This window comes from Schistocerca serialis, chromosome 6 (genome assembly GCF_023864345.2).
Source record: "Schistocerca serialis cubense isolate TAMUIC-IGC-003099 chromosome 6, iqSchSeri2.2, whole genome shotgun sequence".
Taxonomy (NCBI): domain Eukaryota; kingdom Metazoa; phylum Arthropoda; class Insecta; order Orthoptera; family Acrididae; genus Schistocerca; species Schistocerca serialis.
This window is the reverse complement of record NC_064643.1, coordinates 62,831,846-62,857,994: the sequence shown is the minus strand read 5'-3', so window position 1 is coordinate 62,857,994 and position 26,149 is coordinate 62,831,846. Positions and strand designations below refer to the sequence as shown.

Here is a 26,149-nt window from a genome sequence, read left to right as displayed (position 1 = left end):
TTAAAGTACCAGGGAAGCAGCTTGCTAGCCTTACTTGCCCCGAGTCCCATTGGGTTTTACCCCTAACGGCTGAGGAACTAACCGGTGGATTTGGTAGTCTTTGCCGTATGAGCACAAAGGTGACCACGACTCAGAATATGTCCGAGATGCCCAGCCTTATTCCAAAGTAACTGGTATCCCGACTGTCGGGACCACTTACTTGGCCACTCATACGTTGCCCGTGGTTCATGAACTAGGACATGACTACAGGAACCCACACCATGAACCACACACCTCCTTCCTTTCCATGAAAATTTCCACGTAAAAAAAGCATTAACACAAAATAAACAGTTGCTCAATGACCAGATAAATTTTGGAAACCAGACTCTATATAGAATAATTGATTAAATCACATGAAGAAGAAAAGAGCCTTTCCATCCTTCATCCCCTCCCACTCACCCCCCACCCCCCTCGCAGTTTTACTTCACTTCTTACTCCTCACCTTCTCCTCTAGCTCACACTCCACCACACTGCTATATACTAATGTCTCGTATCCACTCATCATGGTTTCCCCCCTCCCGAAAAAAGAAAAAAAGAAAAAAGAAAAAAAAAACCCACCTCTGTCACTATTCCTTCTCTACTCTTACTCAGTAGATAAATACACAGAAACATACTTAAATAGTATGTTTCTTTGTGTGGCCATCTTCCACAGCAGCTGTTAACATCTTTTATTATAGGTTATCTGTCTTGAGCTGACTGCAGTGTAATTAAAAAGAATTACACCAGGCGCATTTCGCTGTTATTTAAGAAGCATCTTCTGTTGTATTGGTGTTTCTTTACATGGACTGCACCTTCCCCTCTTGCTAGCAGTAGTTGATGTCTACAGGCTTCATTCCATATCTCCAGTTTTTGGCATTTTGCGTTACTTCCTGCGCTGCAGTGATGAATGAAAAACAGTTAAGAAAGTCAATTATAAATTTAAATCTTTGGTAGTGGATTCCTTAATGCCTCATGACTCAGTCGAGCCCTTCATTTAGTCAAATCATGTCACAAATTTCTTTCTTCTTCAGTTTGTTTCACTACCTCCTCATTAGTTATCCAAACATCTGATCTTTGGCATTTTTTTTTTTAGCCCCACAATCTAAAAACTTGTTCTCTTCTTGTCTAAACTGCTTATCTTTCATGTTTCACCTAAGATCAGCTACACTCAAGACAAATACCTTCAGAAAAGACTTCCTGAAACACCGGTTTAAGGGACTATCCATTCCATTCAACTGCTCTTCCAAGTCCTTTGTTCTCTTCCAAGTCCTTTGTTACAATGTTATCAACAGACCTCATTGTTTTTGTATCTTCTCCCTGAATTTCAGTTTCCTCCCCAAATTTCTCCTTGGTTTCCGTTACTGCTTGCTCAATGTCCAGATTGAATAACTTTGGGGATAGGTACAACCCTGTCTCACTCCTGTCAAAACCACTGCTTCCTTTTCATATCCTTTGACTCTCATAGCTGCATTCTGGTTTCTGCACAAGTTGTAAATAACCGTAACATGCTATAAGTCATTTGAGCTGTTATTTTACAAAAAGTTTGACTGTGATCATGTTAGTAATGTTTAATTTAGCCAATCAAACTCAAGGTTAATTATTCTTCTCCAAAACATAGCCATAATCAATGAACAAAACATGCAGATTTCAGATAGCTTCAGTAATGCCACAGAACACACAGTTATGAGGGGTAGCAAGATAAAATTATGGTCATCAGTCCAATACAGACATACTTTTTAATGAGAATAGAAATTTCAGTAACTAAATCCAAAATGTGAATGACTACCTATCTACATTAAATATTTCTCGATAAAGTTATTGGACCAACTTTTATGTGTAATATTAATTACTTAACTTAGAGATATTATCTGACCAAAAAATCGCTCCCTTATATTAACGGTTACAAAAAATATTCTGTATGTTTCTGTGTGAAGTTACAGACATTGGCGTCCGAAATTAAAGCAACAAATTGCTATTTCCCTGTCCTCTGTCTAAGTAACGATATAATCATACAAACTGTCAGCAGGTGTCATTATGATCGTGTACTGCACGGAAGATGGCATTCTGATCGAGAGACAACCATGCCAGCAATGACATCCGGAAATTACAAAGAAGTAAAGCACAGAGTAGATACAGTCAAGAAGAGCTGAGTCAGAAGAAATTAACATAAATTAAGACCAGATGGCTGGCGAGAACCAAGGACATGGTAGTGCTAGTACCCACCTGCAGAGTTCTGAGAGACTGTTGTTTGCGGGAAGAATCCTGATGGCGTGTATGGTGAAACAGGTGTCAAGATCACAAATGTCATGTTGTAGAGCATGCTCTGCAACAGGATATTGCGAGTCGCCAGTATATACTCTCTGCCTATGTCCATTCATCCTAATTGATAATTTGGTCGTAGTCTTGCCGATGTAGAAGGCTGAACAGTGTTTACATAATAGCTGGTATATGACGTGTTGTTTCGCAGGTGGCTCTCCCTTTGATAGTATACGCAAAATGACATGTCGCATACCAGCTATTATGTAAACACTGTTCAGCCTTTTACTTCGACATGACTGCCACCAAATTGTCAATTAGGATGAATGGACAGAGGCAGAGAGTAAACTCGATACCTGTTTCACCACATGTGCTATCTGGATTCTTCCCCCAGACACCAGTTTCTCAGAACTCTGCCGGTGAGAACTAGCACTATAACATGTCCTTGGTTTTCGCCACGCACCTGGTCTTAATTTATATTAATTTTTTCCATCTCAGCTTTTCTTCTCTCTGCTTCACTCCATTTTAATATCCATCTTTCATTGTCTTTCCTGTCTATTTTTCACCACCCCCTCCCACCTCTGTTACATACAATGCACTTAGCTTCTCACTCTTATTAACTCATGCTCGATGTTCTTGTAGTAGTTTCTGTCTTGCATATTACTGTGTCTTCCACCTTTAAGCTCTCAGTTTTTCAAATCTCATTCGATGCAGTTCCCAACAATCGGTCTTTCCTTCTCATCCCATATGGTAAGTCTCCCCTGACCTGCAGTTCTGCGTGACTTTCCCAAAATCTATCCCTTTTCCTAGACCTCTCTGGTCCTTTTCCTTCACCCTCCTTCCTTCCCCTTCAACCCTTCTGCCTGAGAAAGGAGCCACTGGCTTCGAAAGCTTGCAAACGATAACAGTCTTTCATGTGTGTGTGTTCTGCCGCCACTTGGTGAATAGATTTTTTATCCATCCAACTAAATAATTTTATCAATAACAAACTGTTTAATGAGCAATTTTGTGTTGGCTTCTATCTCAGGTCCTTTGGATGATGTTTGTTTGTTGATTTTTCTGATGTTTTGCCAGCATGACTGGCTGGCATTCTCAGAGCTTTGCCCTCCGTAGCTGATGGTGGACTGGAGTCGAGCTCATGGCTACAATGACACTTGCAGCAAATATATTCACACTTATAATAAAAGAATAGAGAGAGAAATTGAACACAAACTTGACGAAGAGCAATATGAATTTTAGCAACAAGTAGGAACTTGTTATTTCTATTTTTATTTATTTTGTGCTACAGTACATTGACCTATTCACGAGAAAACTATACATAACGTTAATTTTTCGCCATTTTACGAAAGAAATCTGTTACACACAGTATATTTAATGTGTAGTATAGCATGTACTAGAATGAATTTAGAAAAAATATATATAACATGTTAGAAAACTAAAACTACAATTATTCTGCATCTATTTTAAACACTATAAAGGCAGTACCTGCTGTGGACTGTGTGTTGAGTGTTGGCATTTGTTTATATGCTCGCTACTCTAGTTCTTCCACCACCTGTACTGCCATGGAGCCTTCTGGAATTTGAGTCCCGGCAGGTCTCGAGCCACCACAAGGTCTCTCAGCTCCAGCTGTATGTCTTCAACTATTAAGTAGGATACTAAATAATGGAAGTTTTCACTGGTTGTCTCACCAAGCTCCAGGATTGTATCAGCCTCCTGGAGGATACTACCAGCAGATGTGAAACATGGTCTTCCCTTGAATCCTGAGTGAGAACCAGAGGATGCATCTGCAGTTTGTGTCCACTGGCAAATGTGGTGTTGGACCTGCAGGAGGCTTGGTCCTACTGGAAGATCTTATGTTGACTACCCTCACCTTCTTGTGATGACTCCTGAGATGTTACTTCTCCCAAGTGCTGAAGATGTGAATCTACTCTGAAGCTTCATGGATTTTGATGATAGCTACTTGTTTTAAGTGCATATACCTTTTTTGACACACTGTCAACTGCATTCCATAGCTCTGTATTTATCACTCGGTCTTTGAGGGAAGTATTAAGTTTATAGCCATTTTGTTCACACCATAGCATGGGAAACCATTTTTCATTCAGTGTCTTCCATAAGAGATGACTAGAGAGAAGAATGAATATAAACATTGTCCTTAAAGGTAAAGGCATAACCAGAGGGGACAATGAATGCATACATAGTCCTTAAAGATAAAGGTATCATCAACTCTAAGGTTGATTTGAACACTACAGGGATTTATTGCATATGGTCTTATCAGAGATGGAATGCAGATGCCTTCCTCTGACCCTTAAGGCTGACTCACTGGGCAATTATAGTGGGACCCATAGTTTAACATGGACTCTGAATAATGTTGCAACTCAGCATTTTCCACATCAGCAAATATTGCCAGAGGTTAGAGAAGTGACAAATGATGGATAAAAGTACTGGGACTGACTGACAGTTGAAAGCAAGACCTCTGGATTCATAGTCTGGTGCTTTACCCCTGAGCCACCAAACCATTGCCCATGTTGATTTGGAGAAGTCATTTGATAATCTTGAGTGGAAGGAAGTAATCAAAGCTTTTGGAAGATAGGCATATTGTAAAGATAGTACAACAACATTGATTATATGCATAAAATTGGCAAGAAGGAAAAGCTAAAATTAGAAAAGCAGTAAGGCAAGATTTCTTCCTGTTGCTATATTTATTTGAACTTACTGTTAATATGGGAAGTAGTCATTTGCAACTGTATAAAGCAAGGCTATCCAATGTGGTGCCCCCATGCGCCTTGGTGCCCGTGATACATTGTCCTGGAACACTTTGTAAGCAAATTTCGGTTCTGATGATTTCTAATGTTAAATCAAATTGCCAAACAAAACTTTTTTTTTGTACTTGCAAAGCTGTACTCTATTTTCCTGGACAAATATTAGGCCTCTGTTGAGAATTGGAGACATATTCACTTTAATCTCAACCAAGCTTTGCCACAAACAATAAGTTTATTGAAAGACAAAGAAATCACAGTCTTAACAGTGATTGAGAGGGGCAGCATTGTTATGTGAAATACAATGGAAAGCCTTTGTGTTAACTGTGCTACAGGAGTGTGTGGTCCCAAGAAATTGAATGTAGAACATAATTTTTTGACAAACCACACAGACTTTAATACTGAGTTTCCCCCTAATACTGAGTTTCCTGCTAATTCTGAACTATGAAAACATGAAGTTAGAGACTTAAAATCTAAATTAACATTGCAACGAAGTGCATTTACAAAGCCAGCTCAACAAAATAGTAATGTGACAGTGGGCTTTTACATATTCTTTTACGTTTTAGTGAAAAGGATATAACTTTTCAGGGATGGTGAAGAATTTAGGGAAACTGTCATCATTGCTGCAGCTCTCCATTCAATGGTCAGAAAAATCAGTCTACAGTTACGTCATCTATAAAAGGACTTCAATTACCTCATCAAACTGTTACTAGATATCTTCACATATTACTAAAAATTTAGAATCTCAGTTGTATCAGGACCTGCAATTTTTCAGATATTTTTCAGTGCAGTTATGTCTTCTATTAAAGGACTTCAATTTTCTCACCTAACTGTTACTAGACATGTACAGATTTTTGAACATTTAGAATCTCTGTCATATCAGGCCTTGAGTCATGTGAACATTTTTCACTTCATTTTGACTAAAGCATTGACATATTCAATATTGGAGAGTTGTGTTTATTTATTATGATATTGAGGTTGAAGAGAAGTTTGTAAAAATGCTGCCACTTCATTTTTGTAAATTTTTGAAAGGTAGCAACTTTCCACTCTCTGGACTTGTTACTGTAACCTTGTTTGTTATAGCCTTCAGTGACTAGAAAGATTAATGGGTTTCTTGCTGTTTGTACTAAAGATGATTCATTTCCAAAATTTCCTTCTTATCACTTTATTATACATCAGGAAGCTTTACATATAAAGGTTTTGAAGTTTGACCATATCATGAAAGTGCAGCTCATGTAATTACATCCAATCACCTTCTACACTTCACTGATTGTGAAGAAATCGTTTGATATAACAGATTCTGAGTACGATGACACAATTCTTCACACAGACGTAGGGTAGCTTCTCTCTCTCATTAGTCGTTTTACTCATTGCTGAGTGTCGTGACCTCATTTCCTCATTCCTTCACACGTAGTTGAAACTTCAGACAGATGTCTCCATCCACAGCGATCTTCAGTCTTTCCTAATATGATGTGAAGAGACAGGCTGGTAATCTTCTTTGCTTGATCCAACCATCTGTTTGCTACTCTCCCATGTGATCTTCTGCCCTCAATTTTTCCCTGCATGATGGTCTTCTTTAAATTATCTCCTTTCCTTCTCAAGATGTGCCCAAGAAACTGAAGGGATCTTTGGCTGACAAAAGAAGGTAACCTTCTTGTGATTTTAACTTCTTTTGTTATTGAGACATTCGTTCTTTTTTGTGTCCACAGTACACGTAGAATCCTCCGCCAACACCACATCTCGAAGGCAGCTCTTATCACTATCTTTCACGGTCCAGGTCTCACATCTGTATAAGAATACAGGAAACACCAATGCTTCTACCAAGCGCATCTTCGTTGTCTTGGATATTGCCCGATTCTGCCATACCTTAGTGAGTTTGAGCATTGCGGCTTGGCCAAGAATGAGTCATCATCTTATCTCTTTATCACACTTTCCTGGAATTGATCAGAGAGCCTAGATATACATAATCACTCGCGATCTCCAGATTCAGGAAAAACTTTAGAATGATTCTGCAGTCTTCTGGATGACATCAGACATTTTCTGCAATCATTTTCTGGGAAATGTCATCAGAAACTCGATGCAATGCCATGGGCCCTACATCTAGGTTTCTTGGCAGATATCGCCTCAAAATTAAATGACCTTAACCTCCAATTGCAAGGGAAAAATAACAATGCTTCAGCTATGATAAGTGAAGTAAATGATTTTCAGAGGAAGCCAAAATTAAGGATTGCACATTTAAAAAGAAATTCCCTGTTGCACATTCCAGCTTTGAATTCAACTATAAATGTTGGTAAATGTGTTTATCTATTTTTAACCAACATCTTGAAATACTAGTCACAGAATTTAGTAACAGGTTTAGCCAGTTTTTAACACTTGAACCAGTCATTATATTTCTCACTAGTCCATTTGTTTCTGTTGTTGACATTACTGAACTTGGAGGTTGGATATTTTAGATCTTCAGAAATTGTAATCCAGAAGATTTATGAATGGAAATTTAAAATCCTTAAAAAGATATATCTTTGAAATCATGTTTTACAGCTTCAAGCAGTTGCTGGATTCTGGTGGACATGAATAAATATCCCATAATCATTAGCGTGTATTTGAAAATTTATTTTTGTTTTGACGTGACATATCTGCACAAGGTCAGAGTTTCTCTTTGAGTGTGATCAAGAATAAATATTGATTTAGCTTGACAGACTCGTACCTAGATGATGCATTAAGAACAGCATTTTCCAGTTACTCGCCAGATTTTTTTCTGAACTTCCAGTCAACATGCAGTGTCAAACTTTGTGTTAATTATGTAAGTTGTAAATCTAAACAGTTTCATAGTCCATGAGATGAGTGACTGGTATTCACAATTCAAGTGGGCAGATGGCAAAGTTGCTGGACACTGCTTACAGCACCCTACGCCCGCCCAGTACTACTTGCATTTTCTACCAGCAGAAACAAAAGCCTTGACAACATGCAAGTCATATTTGTGTACATGAATGTATTTCAAATTGCTACTTGTAATACAAAAATTCAAAAAATTGAACTACGTATTTAATAATATGCTGAAATATCATAAACTGTTCTTACGAAAAGGATGAAATTTATGCAAAGGGGGGAAGCAAGATAAAATCTGAAGGAGTCGACGATAGTGAAAGGCAAAAACTCACTAAAATTGCTGAGAAGTCACAAGGATAAATGTACAAACAGTTATCCTTTGGATAAAGGACTCACAGTACGATGATAACGTGATGGCATGCCCCCGTCTTACACTTCTAAGTGTGTCATAGTTTCACTAATGAGAAAACTTCATTTGCATCACTGTCAGAATATGATTTAGAGTAGCATTCTTCAGCACTCTTCACACTATCACTGCTCCCTCCCACAAGAATGATAACTTTTTGACTGTATTCTTCCACAATGCCTTCATATTTGGCATCCTCTGTTATGGTGCTTGCAGTGCTGTTCACAGTTTTCATCCAGGTCTCACTTGTTATGCGATTGACAGCTGGTACAAGGAGATTTGTAGCTTCCGATATGCTGATTTTTCTTCCGGTCCATACTCTGTCAATGACAGAGATATGGAGGAAAACAAACAATTTCATACCCTTGCCTTATCGTAATCTCAGCAGTTGCAAATGTTGGAAATTGCAGTTTCTTTGGTGCCACAGTTTTGAACAATTCAGCCTTCTTGAACAGAAATCCACTTTCGTCATTTCAGCCACTGAATGTTATTCTCTTTTTTGTTGCCGAAGTTGGTCTTATTATGAACAGCAGAATGATATGGAGCATTAACCATAACAATCACTGATGGACTTCTCAGATTTCTCATAAGTAACTTGAATTACTTTTGAGAAAGTACACTTTTTTTTTTTTTAATTGGTAACCACCCGTCTTTTTCAAATGAATTGTTAACAGGTGATTTGTCACAAAATCATCCAGTGTACCTTCATGTAAAATAATAATTTAGTCTCCATTTCCAACAGGCAGTGCCACAGTCCCTCAGGTTTTCCATCCTCTATGTAATGAATGGTTCAAATGGCTCTGAGCACTATGGGACTTAACTTCTGAGGTCATCCGTCCCCTAGAACTTAGAACTACTTAAACCTAACTAACCTAAGGACATCACACACATCCATGCCCAAGGCAGGATTTGAACCTGCGACCATAGCGTAATGAATGGCTGTAATCAATCCAGGTATCATCTAGCCTCACTATACTTTTGAATCTCACACCTACGACAATGCGCAGAAACTTGTACCGCCATGCAACATCATCTACTCTTTCCATTAATACTTGGCATCTGTTCAACTTTGAATAGCTGATGCCTATGTCTGAGAGCACTGTACACAATGAGAATTTGGTTCCTTTGAAAAAGATGATTTTTTTGGAAGTGACACAAGTTATTTAGATAGTGTGGGATATTCGTTTCTCTTATAATAGCTACATAAATGATTACAAATAGTGTCTCTCTGGAAATCGTCTGAAGCTGTCACTTGCTTCTTCTTCCTTGGCCACTTGTTCCCTAGTGTGTGTAGCCATGTTACGCACCACAATCAGTACTGCTCTGTTCTTTCCCCATCATTATATGTTCTTGCTTACTCTTGATGTCATTGCAGTCCTCTTAACCAGCTGAGCAACAGGAAATAAGAGCTTACCTTTTTTTCCTTTTCTTTCCCAAGACAGTCCCTTACAGAACACACAGATTTGCAGACTTAACTATGTAACACACTTTTCTTCCTCTGCTTCACTTTGGATGTTGAGTTGGTACTACTTGTCGCACTGGGCATTGTTTGAAATGAAGCAGGTACAAATAAGTGCTAAAAACAACCAAAGCAAAATAAACTATGAGCTGAATTGCTAGTTAGGAAAATGGCGAAACAATAGCACCAGTTGTACTTGAGACACTTACTGATACGTTTCAGACACATGAGTGTCAGGTTTGCAGAGTGGCAGCCCACCACGTGCTACCTGCACAAATGCAGTCCATCATTAGCTGGCTACTTGCAGGTGCTAGGCAATGGAACAATGCTACTGGTCTGTAAGTACCAAAGACATCTCCCAGACCATATGCAGAACCAGATAATCAACTACTTCAGTTTGAAAGAGTTTTATTGATTCAAAAAGATGACTGATTTGTGGCAGTTATAAGCTCATCTTCAGCTGTACAAGTCTACAAAAAGGGAAACGAAGAATTTAATAAGAATATATAAGACTCAAGATGTTATAATAATAGTGGAGATCCAATGCCCAACTATATTTATGAGGTTGATACGCTCAGGTTAGTTGGAATGAAAACAAGAGTGTTGCACCAGATAGCTACTTTGATTGCTGACTTTCCTTAGGTTATTTAGTGTTTGTCTGATGCAACATATATATTTTCATTCTGACTAACCTGACCATATCAACCTCATATTTACTGTTGAATAGTGAATCTCCACTATTATTATAACAAGAAGTGCTATACAATCTGTTGCTGTAGCTTATTCATTTTCCATGTTTCAGTCTTTTACACCTGAAGATGGGTTTACAATTGCCCAAAACTGGTTGTGTTTTTGAACCAATAAAACTGTTTACAATTAAAGCACTTGATTATCAGATTCTACTATGAAACTTAATTGTGGATTTCCTTCCTACCAAATCTTATGTCAAGAGTATGATTGTAATTCTTTGACATACTTTTACAGTTTTACACATTTGTTGTAGTGGTGGTGATGGTGGTCGTGGTGGTCGTAGTAGTAGTAGTAGTAGTAGTAGTAGTAGGTGTAGTGTAGTGTAGTGATTCTGAGGGCAGCAGTGCCTGCACCCCTTAGGCACAAGGTATGCATGTCCATGCACATAAAATAGTTTGACACTCTGGTATAAAGCCTTATGTATACCAGACACGTTTCACTCTTATTTATAGCATCTATGGTAGTCATTGTAATTTTTGAGATTGTATGAGTTCTCACATTTAAAATTACTTTTATCTACATCTAAATTTACATGATCACTCTGCAATTCACAATTAAGTGCCTGGCAATGTGTTATTTTATTATGGTTATCACACCTGCCTGTGTAGTTGGGCACTAACAAAAAAATTTTCACACTCAATTGGTAATTGACATTTCATGAGAAGGTTCCATTGCAGCGAAAAACACCTTTGTTTTAATGTCTGCCACACCAGTTCATGTATCACATCTGTGGCACTCTATCCCTTATTTTGCGATAATACAAAATGAGCTGCCCTTCTTTGAACTTTTTGGATGCCTGATGCGGATCCCCTACCCCACAGTAGTACTCCAGAAGAGCGTGAACAAGCATTTCTAATTGTCCTGCCAGTAAATCTCAGTCTTTGGTTTTTCTCCCCACAATATCAACTGCATGATTGTTCCAATTTAAGTTATTTGTAATTGTAATCCTTAAGTATTTAATTAAGTTTACAGCTTTTTGATATATGTGATTTGTTGTGTAACTGAAATTCAGTGGATTTCCTTTAGTACCCATGTGGATGACTTCACACTTTTCATTATTTAGAGGCAATTGCCACTTTTTATTATCTGATGACTTTTCAAGATGGTAAATGACAGCATCATGTACAAACAATCTAAGAGGGCTGCTCAGATTGTCTCCAAAATTGCTTGTGTAGATCAGGAATAACAGAGGGCCTGTAATACTTCTTTGAGGAATGCCAGTTATTACTTCTGTTTTACTCAGTGACTTTCTAAAGGAAATCATGAATCCAGTCACACAACCAAGATAATACTCCGTAGACATGCAGTTTAATTAGTAATTGCTTGTGGGATATGGTATCAAAAACCTTCTGGAAATCAAAAAATATGGACTCAATTTGACGTCCCCCATTGATAGCACTAATTACTTCATGAGAATAAAGAACCAGTTGTGTTTCAAAAGAATGATATTTTCGGAATCTGCGTTGGCTATTTGTCAATAAATTGTTTTCTTAGAGGTTATTCATAATGTTCTAAAGTAAAGCATATGTTTCACTGCAAAGCAACATTAGTGGCATGGGTCTGTAATTCAGTGGATTAATCTTATTTCATTCCCTGACTGTTGGTGTGACTTTCCACTCTTTGGGTACAGATCTTCCTATGAGCGAATAGTTGTATATGATTGCTAAGTATGAGGCTGTTGTATCAGTGTACTGTGGAAGAAACCTGACTGGTATACAATCTGGACCAGAGGCTTTGCCTTTCTTAAGTGTTTTAGCTGCTTCGCTCTACTGAGGATGTTTACTTCTAAGTTACTCAAGTTGGCAGTTATTCTTAATTCAAATTCTGGAATATCTACTTAGTTTTCGTTTTTGAAAACATTTCAGAAAATAGCATTTAGTAACCATGTTTAGCCACATTTTCTCATTTGCATGTTGCTATGCATTCATATTCACCTTGTGCACTTGTGGACTTTCTTTTCAGCTCATGGATTGCAACTGCCTTTTGTTTTGCTTTGTTTGGCAGTCACAGCATGTACTATTCTGCTGGATGTTTCTATGGCTGGGTGTTTAAATTTCTCTCTCTCTCTCTCTCTCTCTCTCTCTCTCTCTCTCTCTCTGTGTGTGTGTGTGTGTGTGTGTGTGTGTGTGTGTGTGTGTTTTAACTTAGATAATGTTTGGTTGCTAATGTTGGTTTTCTCATTTTGCGCTTTAAATTCAGTATCTCGTAAAATGGAAAATCCAGTATAGAATAACAACAGTGTAGAATGATAAATATCAGGTGTCTAATGGCAGATGGGTATCTTTAAAGTACATTTAAAATTAGAGTAAGGTATCAGGTAAAGTTTTTCCTCAGATGTAGGAATCATTCATACACATACATCCTCCACATCATCTGCATAATCCTTTCCTGTTCTTTGCTTCCACTCCTCCTCAAGGAAGATAAAATCTGTAAAATATGCTTTAAATGTTTCTCTTTGTCATTCAAAGTCTCATTTGTGCGGAAATTTCAATACCTTACATGTTACCCAAGGATGTTAACTAAACCATATCATTTTGCCTAGATGATACTCTGTTGGCTTTACTATTTCATCTCCCAAAGGTACCCATTTATATACTCTTGTATTCCTTTCCCGTGTTTGAGTTACTTGGTGCCTAATGCTCCCATTGAAATGCTCAACAAATTCTGATTCTTTCAATTTAACTAAATATAATCTCCTAATATATTACATGTATTTTAATTGTTGAGGGTGCACATAAAATTTGCAGTTACTGTCTCGTATGGGTTTCCATAAGATGAATATTGACAGATTAATTAATCAAAACAGTGATCGCAAAAATGTGGACATCAGTTGGGACAATGTTTCTCAATAGCCATTTATTGATATTAAGCTTAATTGTTTCTCTGTAATTTATTTTTGTCAGCTACATGTCATTAATTTATATTTTTATGTGTGCAGTATTCTGTTCCCTTAAAATCCAAGATGTAATTACTTGTAAAAAGTGACTGATTATTGTAATTCATTTGCAGCACTGTGGTGCAACATTTAGTCGCAGAGATAAACTGACAAGACATTCACTAATTCATCAAGCTGTCAAGAAATACAAATGTCCATTCCATAATTACTTGGGATGTTCCAGAGAGTTCAGCAGACAAGGTTGGGAATTTGGCATAATTATATTTTGAATAAAATTATTTTTCAATAACTGACTAATTTTCAAACAAGCAGTGTAGAGCTATTGATGTCAGAAGTAGTCATCAACTGCCAAACACTAAATGAAACTACGCAGGATATTAAACCCATTAAACCCAATCTTCTTTCCTCCCTTTAAAGGAAACTGTGTATATACAATTATTTGGGCTCCAACTGCATGTTAAGTTAAAATGGATCAACACACAGATAATGTTCAAATAACTTACGGGAATAGAGTCAGATGTCATTGTTGACAACTGCCAGTATTTCGACAGGAGCACACCTGCCATTTTCAAGCCATAACTGCAGCTAGTAATCGCTGAGCAGAGGAATTTAAAACCTCATTTTGCAGAGAAACTCTGGAAAGATAACTCTCTCTCTCTCTCTCTCTCTCTCTCTCTCTCTCTCTGTAGGCACTAGTTCCTTCAAAAACCAAGGATGACCACCATCACAAGTTATCAATAGTGAATTTAATAACCAATGGTTGAAGTATCATAAACTCTGTCCCTTTATTGTTTGACAGGAGTGAAAGAAGAATTCCATTCTGAATTTAAACAAAAAACACCATTTCTATTTATAAGGTTACTTTCTAATTTAATTTCAGCTGCTTCTCTAATAAGACTATCCAGTAGCTGAAAGTGAATGCCAGAACCACCATGTTGTTATATTCCATAGAATGACTGGAGGCAAGATAATGTTCTGCAATGGTGAATTTACTCAGCTGTTGTAAACACGTGTAATGCTCAATACACTGATTCTCTACAGTCCTGATAGTCTGACAAATATATGACATGCCACAACTGCAAGGAATACGGTAGACACCGCCTTAACTCAAACCAAGATCATCATTTATGGAACCTAAATGGACCCTGATTTTGGTGGTGGTCCAGAAACACATTTCACATAATATCTCCACAAAATATGCTCGGTCTTGTTCAAAAAGCTCGCTTTGTAAGGCAAAAAGTCTGTAGACTTTGGTGCCTCCTCAATATTGTCATCACTCTCCTGTTGAACAATTGGCTTATTACACAAAATGTGTCAGATCTGTCTCTCAGTATAATCATTCTGACAAAAGGTGACCCTGAGATGGATTAACTGAGATGATGAACTCTTAAGGACTGACATGACATGGGCCCTGTGAACCATGGTACAAAGTACCGCTTCCCATTGAGCCAGATGTGGACAACTATCAGCTTACAGCTACATGTCAGTGGGAGTAGACTTCTTATAAATGGTATGTACCAGCATACAAAAAAGCTTCCTGCTGACCAACACATAAAAGAAGGGTGAGAGGCATCCTTTTCCACACCCATCATGAAACAGATATTTGGGTGGATTGAATTTAGGTTTTCTAAAAGGTCGTTTGATTTCTCACTGTCATGAGACCAAAAAACAATAGTATTGCCTATGTATCTGAAAAACCATGCAGGTTTCAAAGCCATCAACTCCGAGGCAGGTTCCTCAAAGTCTTCTGTAAACAAATAGGCAATAATAGGTGACAACGGGTTTCCTATTGCAGCTCTGTCTGTCTGCTCTGGACATCGAGTAAACAATAAGTTGAAGTAAACATATGTCAAAATAGGTTTGTTAATTCAACACCAAACCTAACCTCAGTCAACCATAATGAATCAGACAAAAGTACATAATTGAAGAGAGAGACCACATCAAAACTTACTAAAAGGTCAGATTCATTGAAACGCATTCTCACTAATTGACATAAGAAATCTGCTGAGTTCCTAATGTGATGCTCACCCCATCCTACCTTAGGGGTCACCAGAGCGGCAAGGTGTTTTGCTAGACTGCATGTCACCAGTGTTACTCACAATCAGATGAAGTGGAACTCCTTTGGAAGGCCATAGGAAGGCCATACAGCTTAGGGGGAGCAGTACAATAAGAACGTAGACTCTCGATAGTCTCCTGTGACACGAACTTTTCTTCCGGAGGCTGTTAGTGATCCTCTCAACACTTTTTGTAGGGTCAGTACCGATCCTATGATACCCTGAATCAGACAGTTTGCACTGCATCTTTTAAACGTAATCCTGCTTGTGCAAAACAATGGTAACATTGCTCTTGTCTGCAGGTAAAATAACAAATTTGGGTCATCTTGTAAGTGAACATAAAGCAGCCTTCTCAGCTGGATGTGCTCCAGTCAACACGACTTTCCTCCCTCCTAGCCTTCTCTTCAACATCAGAAGGTAGTTTAAAAACTGTCTGGTCAGCAGAACTAATAAAATCAACCACTGGCAAACGCTTCGGAATTGCTGGAAAATTTAACCTTTTCCAACCTTGGATAAAGCTGCATCATCAAAAGCTTTCTCCATACAGAATGTCAGGGTATAGTATTAGGCTCTGAGCCAGATGGTTACAGAATGAACTCAGTCAGGCTGCAGCCATGAATAGTACTCCAGCCATTGCCAAGAAAAAGCCAAAATTTTTGAAGCAATTATTAAATGAAGCTGAAACAGTTCCTTGGAAACAAGACACAACTGTCAGTGAGTGTAACAGATCCTTTCGCAAATGAGAGCTAGGCTGGTGTGTTGCTTCATGCTATTGGTGGCAGGAAAATTAATTTGATGCACAAATATGGGAACAATATTTTGGTCACATCATCTCAGCAAAAATCACAGCACACATTGCAGTCTTACTCTACTGCTGTGAAATTTATCCAAACTTCGAAGCAACAATGCACATAAACAACATGAGATGTAAGTTTCTCCAGATGTACACAATGTTGAAGTAACTTACAGAAATACAGCCTGATGACATCATCAATAACCACCGATATTCCAACAGGAGCACATGCTGCCATTGTGAAGGTATAACTGGAACAAGTAAGTGCTGTGCAAGGGAATTTAAAACCTTGGTTTACATAAAAACTCAGGAAACATCTAACAACACCCGCTCACATGCGCGCCTACACACACACACACACACACACACACACACACACACACACTGTAAATGCTAGTACCATCACAAACCTTAGATGAATGAGTGACATCAGAAGTTATCAATACTGAATTTTGTAATCAATGGGTGAGGTAGTATTAACTCTGACTCTCTGTTTTTGGACAAAGAAGAGAGCAGGATTCCATGCAGAATTTGCATGCACAGCACTTACTTCCTGCAGTCAAACCTTGAAAATGTCAGTGTGTTCTCCTGTCGAAATAACAGTGGATACTGGCTATGTCACTCAACTGTATCCCTGTAAGTCCTTTGAACATTACATACTCAAGGAGAAACTTGGATCTCTCACATAGATAAAGTAATTGAGAAGCTCATTTCTGACTGTTTTATTATTATTATTATTATTACAGGATTAATCAATACAAACATTAATTAATAATGGCATCTTGTTGTATTCCTGTTATCCTCCACCAAACCTCTTTATCAAGCACCTCTTTCTTGTTGATGCTGCGATTTTACATTACTCCATTTAAGTGGTCTATCCAAGAACATTGTGGTCTTCTGAGCTAACATCTGCCAGTTGGTTTCCATACATAAACCTTCTTTGGCCATCGATTATCTGGCATTCTCATCATATGTTGTTGTTGTTGTTGTGGTCTTCCGTCCAGAGACTGGATTGATGCAGCTCTCTATGCTACTCTATCCTGTTCAAGCTTCTTCATCTCCCAGTACATACTGCAACCTACATCCTTCTGAATCTGTTTAGTGTATTCATCTCTTAGTCTCCCTCTACGAGTTTTACCCTCCACGCTGCCCTCCACTACTAAATTGATGATCTCTTGATGCCTCAGAATATGTCGTACCAAAAGATCCCTTCTTCTAGTCAAGTTGTGCCACAAATTTCTTCCCAATTATATTCAATACCTCCTCATTAGTTATGTGATCTACCCATCTAATCTTCAGCATTCTTCTGTAGCACCACATTTCAAAAGCTTCTATTCTCTTTTTATCTAAACTATTTATCGTCCACATTTCACTTCCATACATGGCTACACTCCATACAAATACTTTCAGAAATGACTTCCTGACACTTAAATCTATACTCGATGTTAACAAATTTCTCTTCTTCAGAAACGCTTTTCTTGCCATTGCCAGTCTACATTTTATATCTCCACTACTCTGACCATTCTCAGTTATTTTGCTCCCCAAATAGCAAAACTCCTTTACTACTTTAAGTGTCTCATATCCTAATCTAATTCCCACAGCATCACCCGACTTAATTCGACTACATTCCATTATCCTCGTTTTGCTTTTGTTGATGTTCATCTTAAATCCTCCTTTCAAGACACTGTCCATTCCGTTCAGCTGCTCTTCCAGGTCCCGTGCTGTCTCTGACAGAATTACAATGTTATCAGCGAACCTCAAAGATTTAATTTCTTCTCCATGGATTTTAGTTCCTACTCCGAATTTTTCTTTTGTTTCCCTTACTGCTCGCTCAATATACAGATTGAATCACATCAGGGATAGGCGACAACTCTGTCGCACTCCCTTCCCAACCACTGCTTTCCTCTGCTTCCCTTTCATGCCCCTCGACTCTTATAACTGCCATCTGGTTTCTGTACAAATTGTAAATATCCTTTCACTCCCTGTATTTTATCCCTGCCACCTGCAGAATTTGAAAGAGAGTATTCCAGTCAACACTGTCGAAAACTTTCTCTAAGTCTACAAATGCTAGAAATGTAGGTTTGCCTTTCCTTAATCTATTTTCTAAGATAAGTCGTAGGGTCAGTATTGCCTCACGTGTTCCAACATTTCTGTGGAATCCAAACTGATCTACCCCGAGGTCGGGTTCTACCAGTTTTTCCATTTGTCTGTAAAGAATTTGCATTAGTATTTTGCGGCTGTGACTTATTAAACTGATAGTTCGGTAATTTTCACATCTGTTAACAACTGCTTTCTATGGGATTGGAATTATTATATTCTTCTTGACGTCTGAGGGTATTTCGCCTGTCTCATACATCTTGCTCACCAGATGGTAGAGTTTTGTCAGGGCTGGCTCTCCCAAGGCTGTCAGTAGTTCCAATGGAATGTTGTCTACTCCGGAGGCCTTGTTTCAACTTAGATCTGACAGTGCTCTGTCAAACTCTTCACGCTGTATCATATCTCCCATTTCATCTTCATCTACATCCTCTTACATTTCCATAATATTGTCCTCAAGAACATCACCCTTGTATAGACCTTCTATATATTCCTTCCACCTTTCTGCTTTCCCTTCTTTGCTTAGAACTGGGTTGCCATCTGAGCTCTTGATATTCATGCAAGTGGTTCTCCTTTCTCCAAAGGTCTCTTTAATTTTCCTGTAGGCAGTATCTATCCTACCCCTACATCCTTACATTTGTCCTCTAGCCATCCCTGCTTAGTCATTTTGCACTTCCTGTTGATATCATTTTTGAGACGTTTGTATTCCTTTTTGCCTGCTTCATTTACTGCATTTTTATATTTTCTCCTTTCATCAATTAAATTCAGTATCTCTTCTGTTACCCAAGGATTTCAATTAGCCCTTGCCTTTTTACCTACTTGAGCCTCTGTTGCCTTCACTATTCCATCCCTCAAAGCTACCCATTCTTCTTCTACTGTATTTCTTTCCCCCATTCCTGTCAATTGTTCCCTTATGCTCTCCCTGAAACTCTGTACAACCTTTGGTTCTTTCAGTTTATCCAGGTCCCATCTCCTTAAATTCCCACCTTTTTGCAGTTTCTTCAGTTTTAATCTACAGTTCATAACCAATAGATTGTGGTCAGAGTCCACATCTGCTCCTGGAAATGTTTTACAATTTAAAACCTGGTTCCTAAATCTCTGCCTTACCATTATATAATCTATCTGAAACCTATCAGAATCTCCAGGCTTTTTCCATGTATACAGCCTTCTTTCATGATTCTTAAACCAAGTGATTAAGTTATGCTCTGCGCAAAATTCTGCCAGGCGGCTTCCTCTTTCATTCCGTACCTCCATTCCATATTCACCTACTACATGTGTATAGACACACATAACAGAACACAGTATCAACTAGTTTTTGAGCTCTGGATGTTCTTATATAGCAGAAAGTCCATAAAATCACGCAGACATACAAACAAACACAACCATGAGCATGACGACACTAAATATAAATGTAAATATTAAGTTACCCATACAAAATAAACAGCAGCTCTTTAATATAACTGAAATGTAGAAGCTTTTTTCCCCAGAGTAGCAGCTTTGTTTCTAATCTACTTGGTTAAATTTTGCTGTCACAAGCAGGAATAGTACTAAACAGTGTAGTGGTCATTTGTTGTTAGTGCAGTGTATACACTTAAGTCTCTGTTGTCTGCTTGTCTTGAAAGTCATTGCAGAATAGAAAGTACACACATGAACTTACTTCCACCACAAGGACAGAACCAATGGACACTTTCATCAGAAAAACTTTGTTAACTCTCCCAGTCAGTCTACATATATTGTGACAATCGCCTCTTGATAGTGTTGTTGAGCTACGAAGAACACGGGCTGGTATATTATGACAGGTAATTTTGAAACTACAAACTCAACATTCTTAGTGTTATACAGACAATGGAGTGAGTAAAGTAATTTATATCTGTACACTACTCCCTCAGCCAACATTTACAACTTCATATACTTTTACAGGAAGTCTTGAATTACATTCTGATCAGAAGTGCAGACTTCTACAAAACAATATGAATTGAAATTTGTGGCAGTTCATTTTGTGAGACTATAGTCTGTAGATGTAGTTAAGTTCTGTACTGGTCATGCTGTATTAAAGTGGACAGGTGAGAAACCTGTTGCTTCAGCTGTGAGTAGAGTAGCTTTCTGGATAATGGTTGCGATGAAGAGGGTGGGTGACTCCATGTTCACACTCAGGGACGAGGGCCCTAGGAACTCTGGGCGCAGAGAATTCATCTTGTCCTCAGAAATGTTTGTCAAAATGCCTTGCAAACCCTGAACCTGTTATTGAACAATAGCAGCTGTGGGTACTCCGAGACTATTTTGCAAACCCAGAATCGAGGTGTATTGGTACCTGCGAAGTGTTACACTCAGTTTACTGTTGTTGTTGTCTTCAGTCCTGAGACTGGTTTGATGCAGCTCTCCATGCTACTCTTTCCTGTGCAAACTTCTTCATCTCCCAGTCCCTACTGCAGCCTATATCCTTCTGAATCTGCTTAGTGTATTCATCTCTTGGTCTCCCTCTACGATTTTTACCCTCCACGCTGCCCTCCAATACTAAATTGGTGATCCCTCGATGCCTCAGAACATGTCCTACCAACCAATCCCTTCTTCTAATCAAGTTGTGCCACAAGCTCCTCTTCTCCCCAGTTCTATTCAATACCTCATCATTAGTTATGTGATCTACCCATCTAATCTTCAGCATTCTTCTGTAGCACCACATTTCGAATGCTTCTATTCTCTTCTTGTCTACGTTATTTATCGTCCACGTTTCACTTCCATACATGGCTACACTCCATACAAATACTTTCAGAAATGACTTCCTGACACTTAAATCTATACTCAATGTTAACAAATTTATCTTCTTGAGAAACGCTTTCCTTGCCTTTGCCAGTCTACATTTTATATCCTCTCTACTTCGACTATCATCAGTTATTTTGCTCCCCAAATAGCAAAACTCCTTTACTACTTTAAGCGTCTCATTTCCTAGTCTAATTCCCTCAGCATCACCCAACTTAATTCAACTACATTCCATTATCCTCGTTTTGCTTTTGTTGATGTTAATCCTTTCAAGACACTGTCCATTCCATTCAACTGCTCTTCCAAGTCCTTTGCTGTCTCTGACAGAATTACAATGTCATCGACAAACCTCAAAGTTTTTGTTTCTTCTCCATGGACTTTCATACCTAATCCGAATTTTTCTTTTGTTTCCCTTACTGCTTGCTCAATATACAGATTGAATAACATCTGGGAGAGGCTACAACCCTGTCTCACTTCCTTCCCAACCACTGCTTCCCTTTCATACCCCTCGACTCTTATAACTGCCATCTGCTTTCTGTACAAATTGTAAATAGCCTTTCACTCTCTACATTTTACCCCTGCCACCTTCAGAATTTGAAAGAGAATATTCCAATCAACATTTTCAAAAGCTTTCTGTAAGTCTACAAATGCTAGAAACGTAGGTTTGCCTTTCCTTAATCTTTCTTCTAAGATAAGTCGTAGGGTCAGTATTGCCTCACGTGTTCCAACATTTCTACGGAATCCAAACTGATCTACCCCAAGGTCGGCTTCTGTCAGTTTTTCCATTCGTCGGTAAAGAATTTGCGTTAGTATTTTGTAGCTGTGACTTATTAAACTGATAGTTCGGTAATTTTCACATCTGTTAACAACTGCTTTCTATGTGATTGGAATTATTATATTCTTCTTGAAGTCTGAGGGTATTTCACCTGTCTCATACATCTTGCTCACCAGATGGTAGAGTTTTGTCAGGGCTGGCTCTCCCAAGGCTGTCAGTAGTTCCAATGGAATGTTGTCTACTCCGGAGGCCTTGTTTCAACTTAGATCTGACAGTGCTCTGTCAAACTCTTCACGCTGTATCATATCTCCCATTTCATCTTCATCTACATCCTCTTACATTTCCATAATATTGTCCTCAAGTACATCACCCTTGTATAGACCCTCTATATACTCCTTCCACCTTTCTGCTTTCCCTTCTTTGCTTAGAACTGGGTTGCCATCTGAGCTCTTGATATTCATGCAAGTGGTTCTCCTTTCTCCAAAGGTCTCTTTAATTTTCCTGTAGGCAGTATCTATCCTACCCCTACATCCTTACATTTGTCCTCTAGCCATCCCTGCTTAGTCATTTTGCACTTCCTGTTGATACCATTTTTGAGACGTTTGTATTCCTTTTTGCCTGCTTCATTTACTGCATTTTTATATTTTCTCCTTTCATCAATTAAATTCAGTATCTCTTCTGTTACCCAAGGATTTCAATTAGCCCTTGCCTTTTTACCTACTTGAGCCTCTGTTGCCTTCACTATTTCATCCCTCAAAGCTACCCATTCTTCTTCTACTGTATTTCTTTCCCCCATTCCTGTCAATTGTTCCCTTATGGTCTCCCTGAAACTCTGTACAACCTTTGGTTCTTTCAGTTTATCCAGGTCCCATCTCCTTAAATTCCCACCTTTTTGCAGTTTCTTCAGTTTTAATCTACCGTTCATAACCAATAAATTGTGGTCAGAGTCCACATCCGCCCCTGGAAATGTCTTACAATTTAAAACCTGGTTCCTAAATCTCTGCCTTACCATTATATAATCTATCTGATACCTTCTAGTATTTCCAGAATTCTTCCATGTGTATGACCTTCTTTTATGATTCTTAAACCAAGTGTTAGGTATGATTAAGTTACGCTCTGCACAAAATTCTACCAGGCGGCTTCCTCTTTCATTTCTTTGCCCCAATCCATGTTCACCTACTATGTTTCCTTCTCTCCCTTTTCCTACTCTTGGATTCCAGTCACCCAAGGCTATTAAATTTTTGGTCTCCCTTCACTACCTAAATAATTTCTTTTATCTCATCATACATTTCATCAATTTCTTCGTCACCTGCTGAGCTAGTTGGCATATAAACTTGGTACTACTGTAGTAGGCGTGGGCTTCATGTCTATCTTGGCCACAATAATCCGTTCACCATGCTGTTTGTAGTAGCTTACCCCCACTCCTATTTTTTCATTCATTATTAAACCTACTCCTGCATTACCCCTATTTGATTTTGTATTTATAACCCTGTATTCACCTGACCAAAAGTCTTGTTCCTCCTGCCACCGAACTTCAGTAATTCCCACTATATCTAACTTTAACCTATCCATTTCCCTTTTTAAATTTTCTAACCTACCTGCCCAATTAAGGGATCTGACATTCCAAGCTCCGATCCGTAGAACGCCAGTTTTCTTTCTCCTGATAACGACATCCTCTTGAGTAGTCCCCACCCGGAGATCTGAATGGGGGACTATTTTACCTCCGGAATATTTTACCCAAGAGGGTGCCATCATCATTTAATCATACAGTAAAGCTTCATGCCCTCGGGAAAAATTACGGCTGTAGTTTCCCCTTGCTTTCATCTGTTCGCAGTACCAGAACAGCAAGGCCATTTTGGTTAGTGTTACAAGGCCAGATCAGTCAATTATCCAGACTGTTGCAACTACTGAAAAGGCTGCTGCCCCTCTTCAGGAACCACACGTTTGTCTGGCCTCTGAACAGATACCCCTCCGTTGTGGTTGCACCTACGGTACGGCTATCTGTATCGTTGAGGCATGCAAGCCTCCCCACCACCGGCAAGTTCCATGGTTCATAGATGTAATAGCTGTAATTTCCAGGCCACAGTTATGCCAGGAAATTCATCTGGGAGAAGCAAGAGGCAGTGGGGTAACAGGGAACTGAGTTACCAATCGGAGTTTTTCGCTGTGGTTGTTTATGAGACAGCTAATCAAAAGAGAACAGAGGCCAAGAAATGTGCATCGGCGTATGCAAATGAAAAGCGTAGTGCAAGCAGTGGGTGTTGGTTCAGAGTTTGGGTGGTAGTGGAATTGTGAAGTGGTATCAGTGGTATGAAGAGTTGGAAGCAACCCGGAGAAAGAGCAGTCCGCAAAGACTGGTGGAGAAAAGAGAGGCACAGGGCTCACCATCAAAGGCAAAGTGCCATAATAAACTTTCTGTAGCTTCATTTATGGGTGGGACCAGGTAATTCTGATCAGTTGAAGACTGGAAGACATGAAGTTTGTGGGCTTTACTGGCTGTCGGGAAGGACTGGAAGTGTCTGATGATGTATCAGAGGCTAGATTAAACCTTAGTTGTGGTATATAAAGGAGGAGCATTTATGAGGCAATAAAGTAGAATCTTGCTTGTCACAGTGTAAAAGGATAGAAATGTTCATTAAATACACTTTTATTGTGTATTGCCATATTCTGTTAACGGTTACTCACTCTACTGGACGGTGTTATACCTCCTATGTGTCATCAATTCCTTTCCAGAGTCCGCGAAAATCTTTGTGTTATAATGTGTAGTGTCTTTATTTCTTCATTGGTTTACCTATGGTTTGGCAATCATTATGAAAATGCCCTACATCCTTGTGTCTGTCATGTGGACCAACAATTTTCTTCATAAATAGCTCTGAAGGAGAAATGAGTTACTCTGTCCATTACTGAGCCTAAGGGTGACTCAAAGAGGAGTGGGATTCTCAGCTATAAAAACTTTCGACCATCTACCCAGTGATGCAATGAATTTAATGGATAATGAAATTTAACTTGCAACACATCATAAAATCATCTCTACTTCATAAATCCTTTCACTCTATAGAAGAATGTCTGAATGTACAGGATTAGAATGGTGAGGGATAGTCCTGCAAGACCATGTAAATCATACCCAAACCTAATGCAATGCCTCCTCTCCATCCATAAAATTCTCCTGCTCTGCAATCCCTAATCCCCCCAGGGAGCCCACAACTCTGTTGTGGTTGTGTGTGTTGCATGCATGGGTCCCTGAGCTATTGCAACATTTTGCTTTTCTGGGCTGCTTTACCTTCCCCTTCTTTCTCCTTCCCTGTCCTTATTTCTTTCCCTTGCTCTTTTTTTCCCTCTCCTGGTGTTCTTATTTTTGTCAACCCAGACTTCGCTTTGTCTTGTGGTTTTGTGGGTTTGCTTGTCCTCCTCTTTTGTGGCTTTTCTGCTCCTCCTCAGTGGTTTGACCTCCACCTCTAAATCTGAAATCTGTAGTGTTAGCCAGATAGGGAAGAACTCCCTCCCTAGCATCTTTGGCATGGGTTCCTCCCCACCTTTCTGCCCTCTCTCTCTCATTTCCCCCTTCCCCCTGTCTTTTCCTCATTCCCCTCTCTCCCCGCCATTGCCTTTTCACCTCCTTGCTAGGTCACCAGCTCGTTAGCCAGTCCGTGTGGTGGGGCTGTTATGTACCCACCTGGCTGAGCCCCCCTGACACCACGGGGATCACTCTGCTTGGTACCTGCACTGTGAACGCCTTCTGTAAGTTTAGGAGTGGTTGCCCATCTTTTCAGGGCATTGGAACTCCCAGCAACAACTTGTCTTGCCAGGCAGCCATTGCTGTGGCTGATCTTCCTAGAAATAGTTCTGTATCAGCTCTTATTTCTGCCTTCCCATACCCTCCTCAGCTATCCCCTGGGAGGAGGACCAGGCCCACTGACTTGAGGCGAAACCCTTTTTGCACTTCGTGGTGTGCACCATGACTGATGGGGAAACTTTTGCTTCCTCCAACCCCCTTTCTTTGTGGAACACATTGAGGACAAGTTCGGTGAAGTTGAGTTGTTAAGCAGGATGAGATCTGGCTCCCTCCGTATCAAGACAACTTCTGCTAGTCAGTCAGCCTCCCTCTATGCCTGCGACCGTTTAGGAGACATCTCGGTGAATATTTTCCTCACAAGTCGCTCAATATGACACAGGGTGTAATTTTCCATAGGGATCTTCTACAGTCTGATGATTAACTTATGGCTAATGTAGAACGACATGATGTTAATTTTGTCCGGTGTGTCCAAAGAGGCCCTAAGGACCATCGTATAGACATTGGCACTTTCATCCT

The 26,149-nt window shown here is 39.2% G+C and overlaps 1 protein-coding gene across 1 annotated transcript in view; it reads left to right on the top strand.

The window, feature by feature from the left end:
* Positions 1-26,149, top strand: part of LOC126483951 (zinc finger protein Xfin-like) — a 345,327-nt gene that overhangs the window by 302,546 nt on the left and 16,632 nt on the right. Inside the window, exon 14 of the mRNA XM_050107239.1 lies at positions 13,481-13,607. Within this exon, the coding sequence (XP_049963196.1) occupies positions 13,481-13,607 (127 nt within the window). The remainder of the gene's footprint in view (positions 1-13,480; positions 13,608-26,149) is intronic.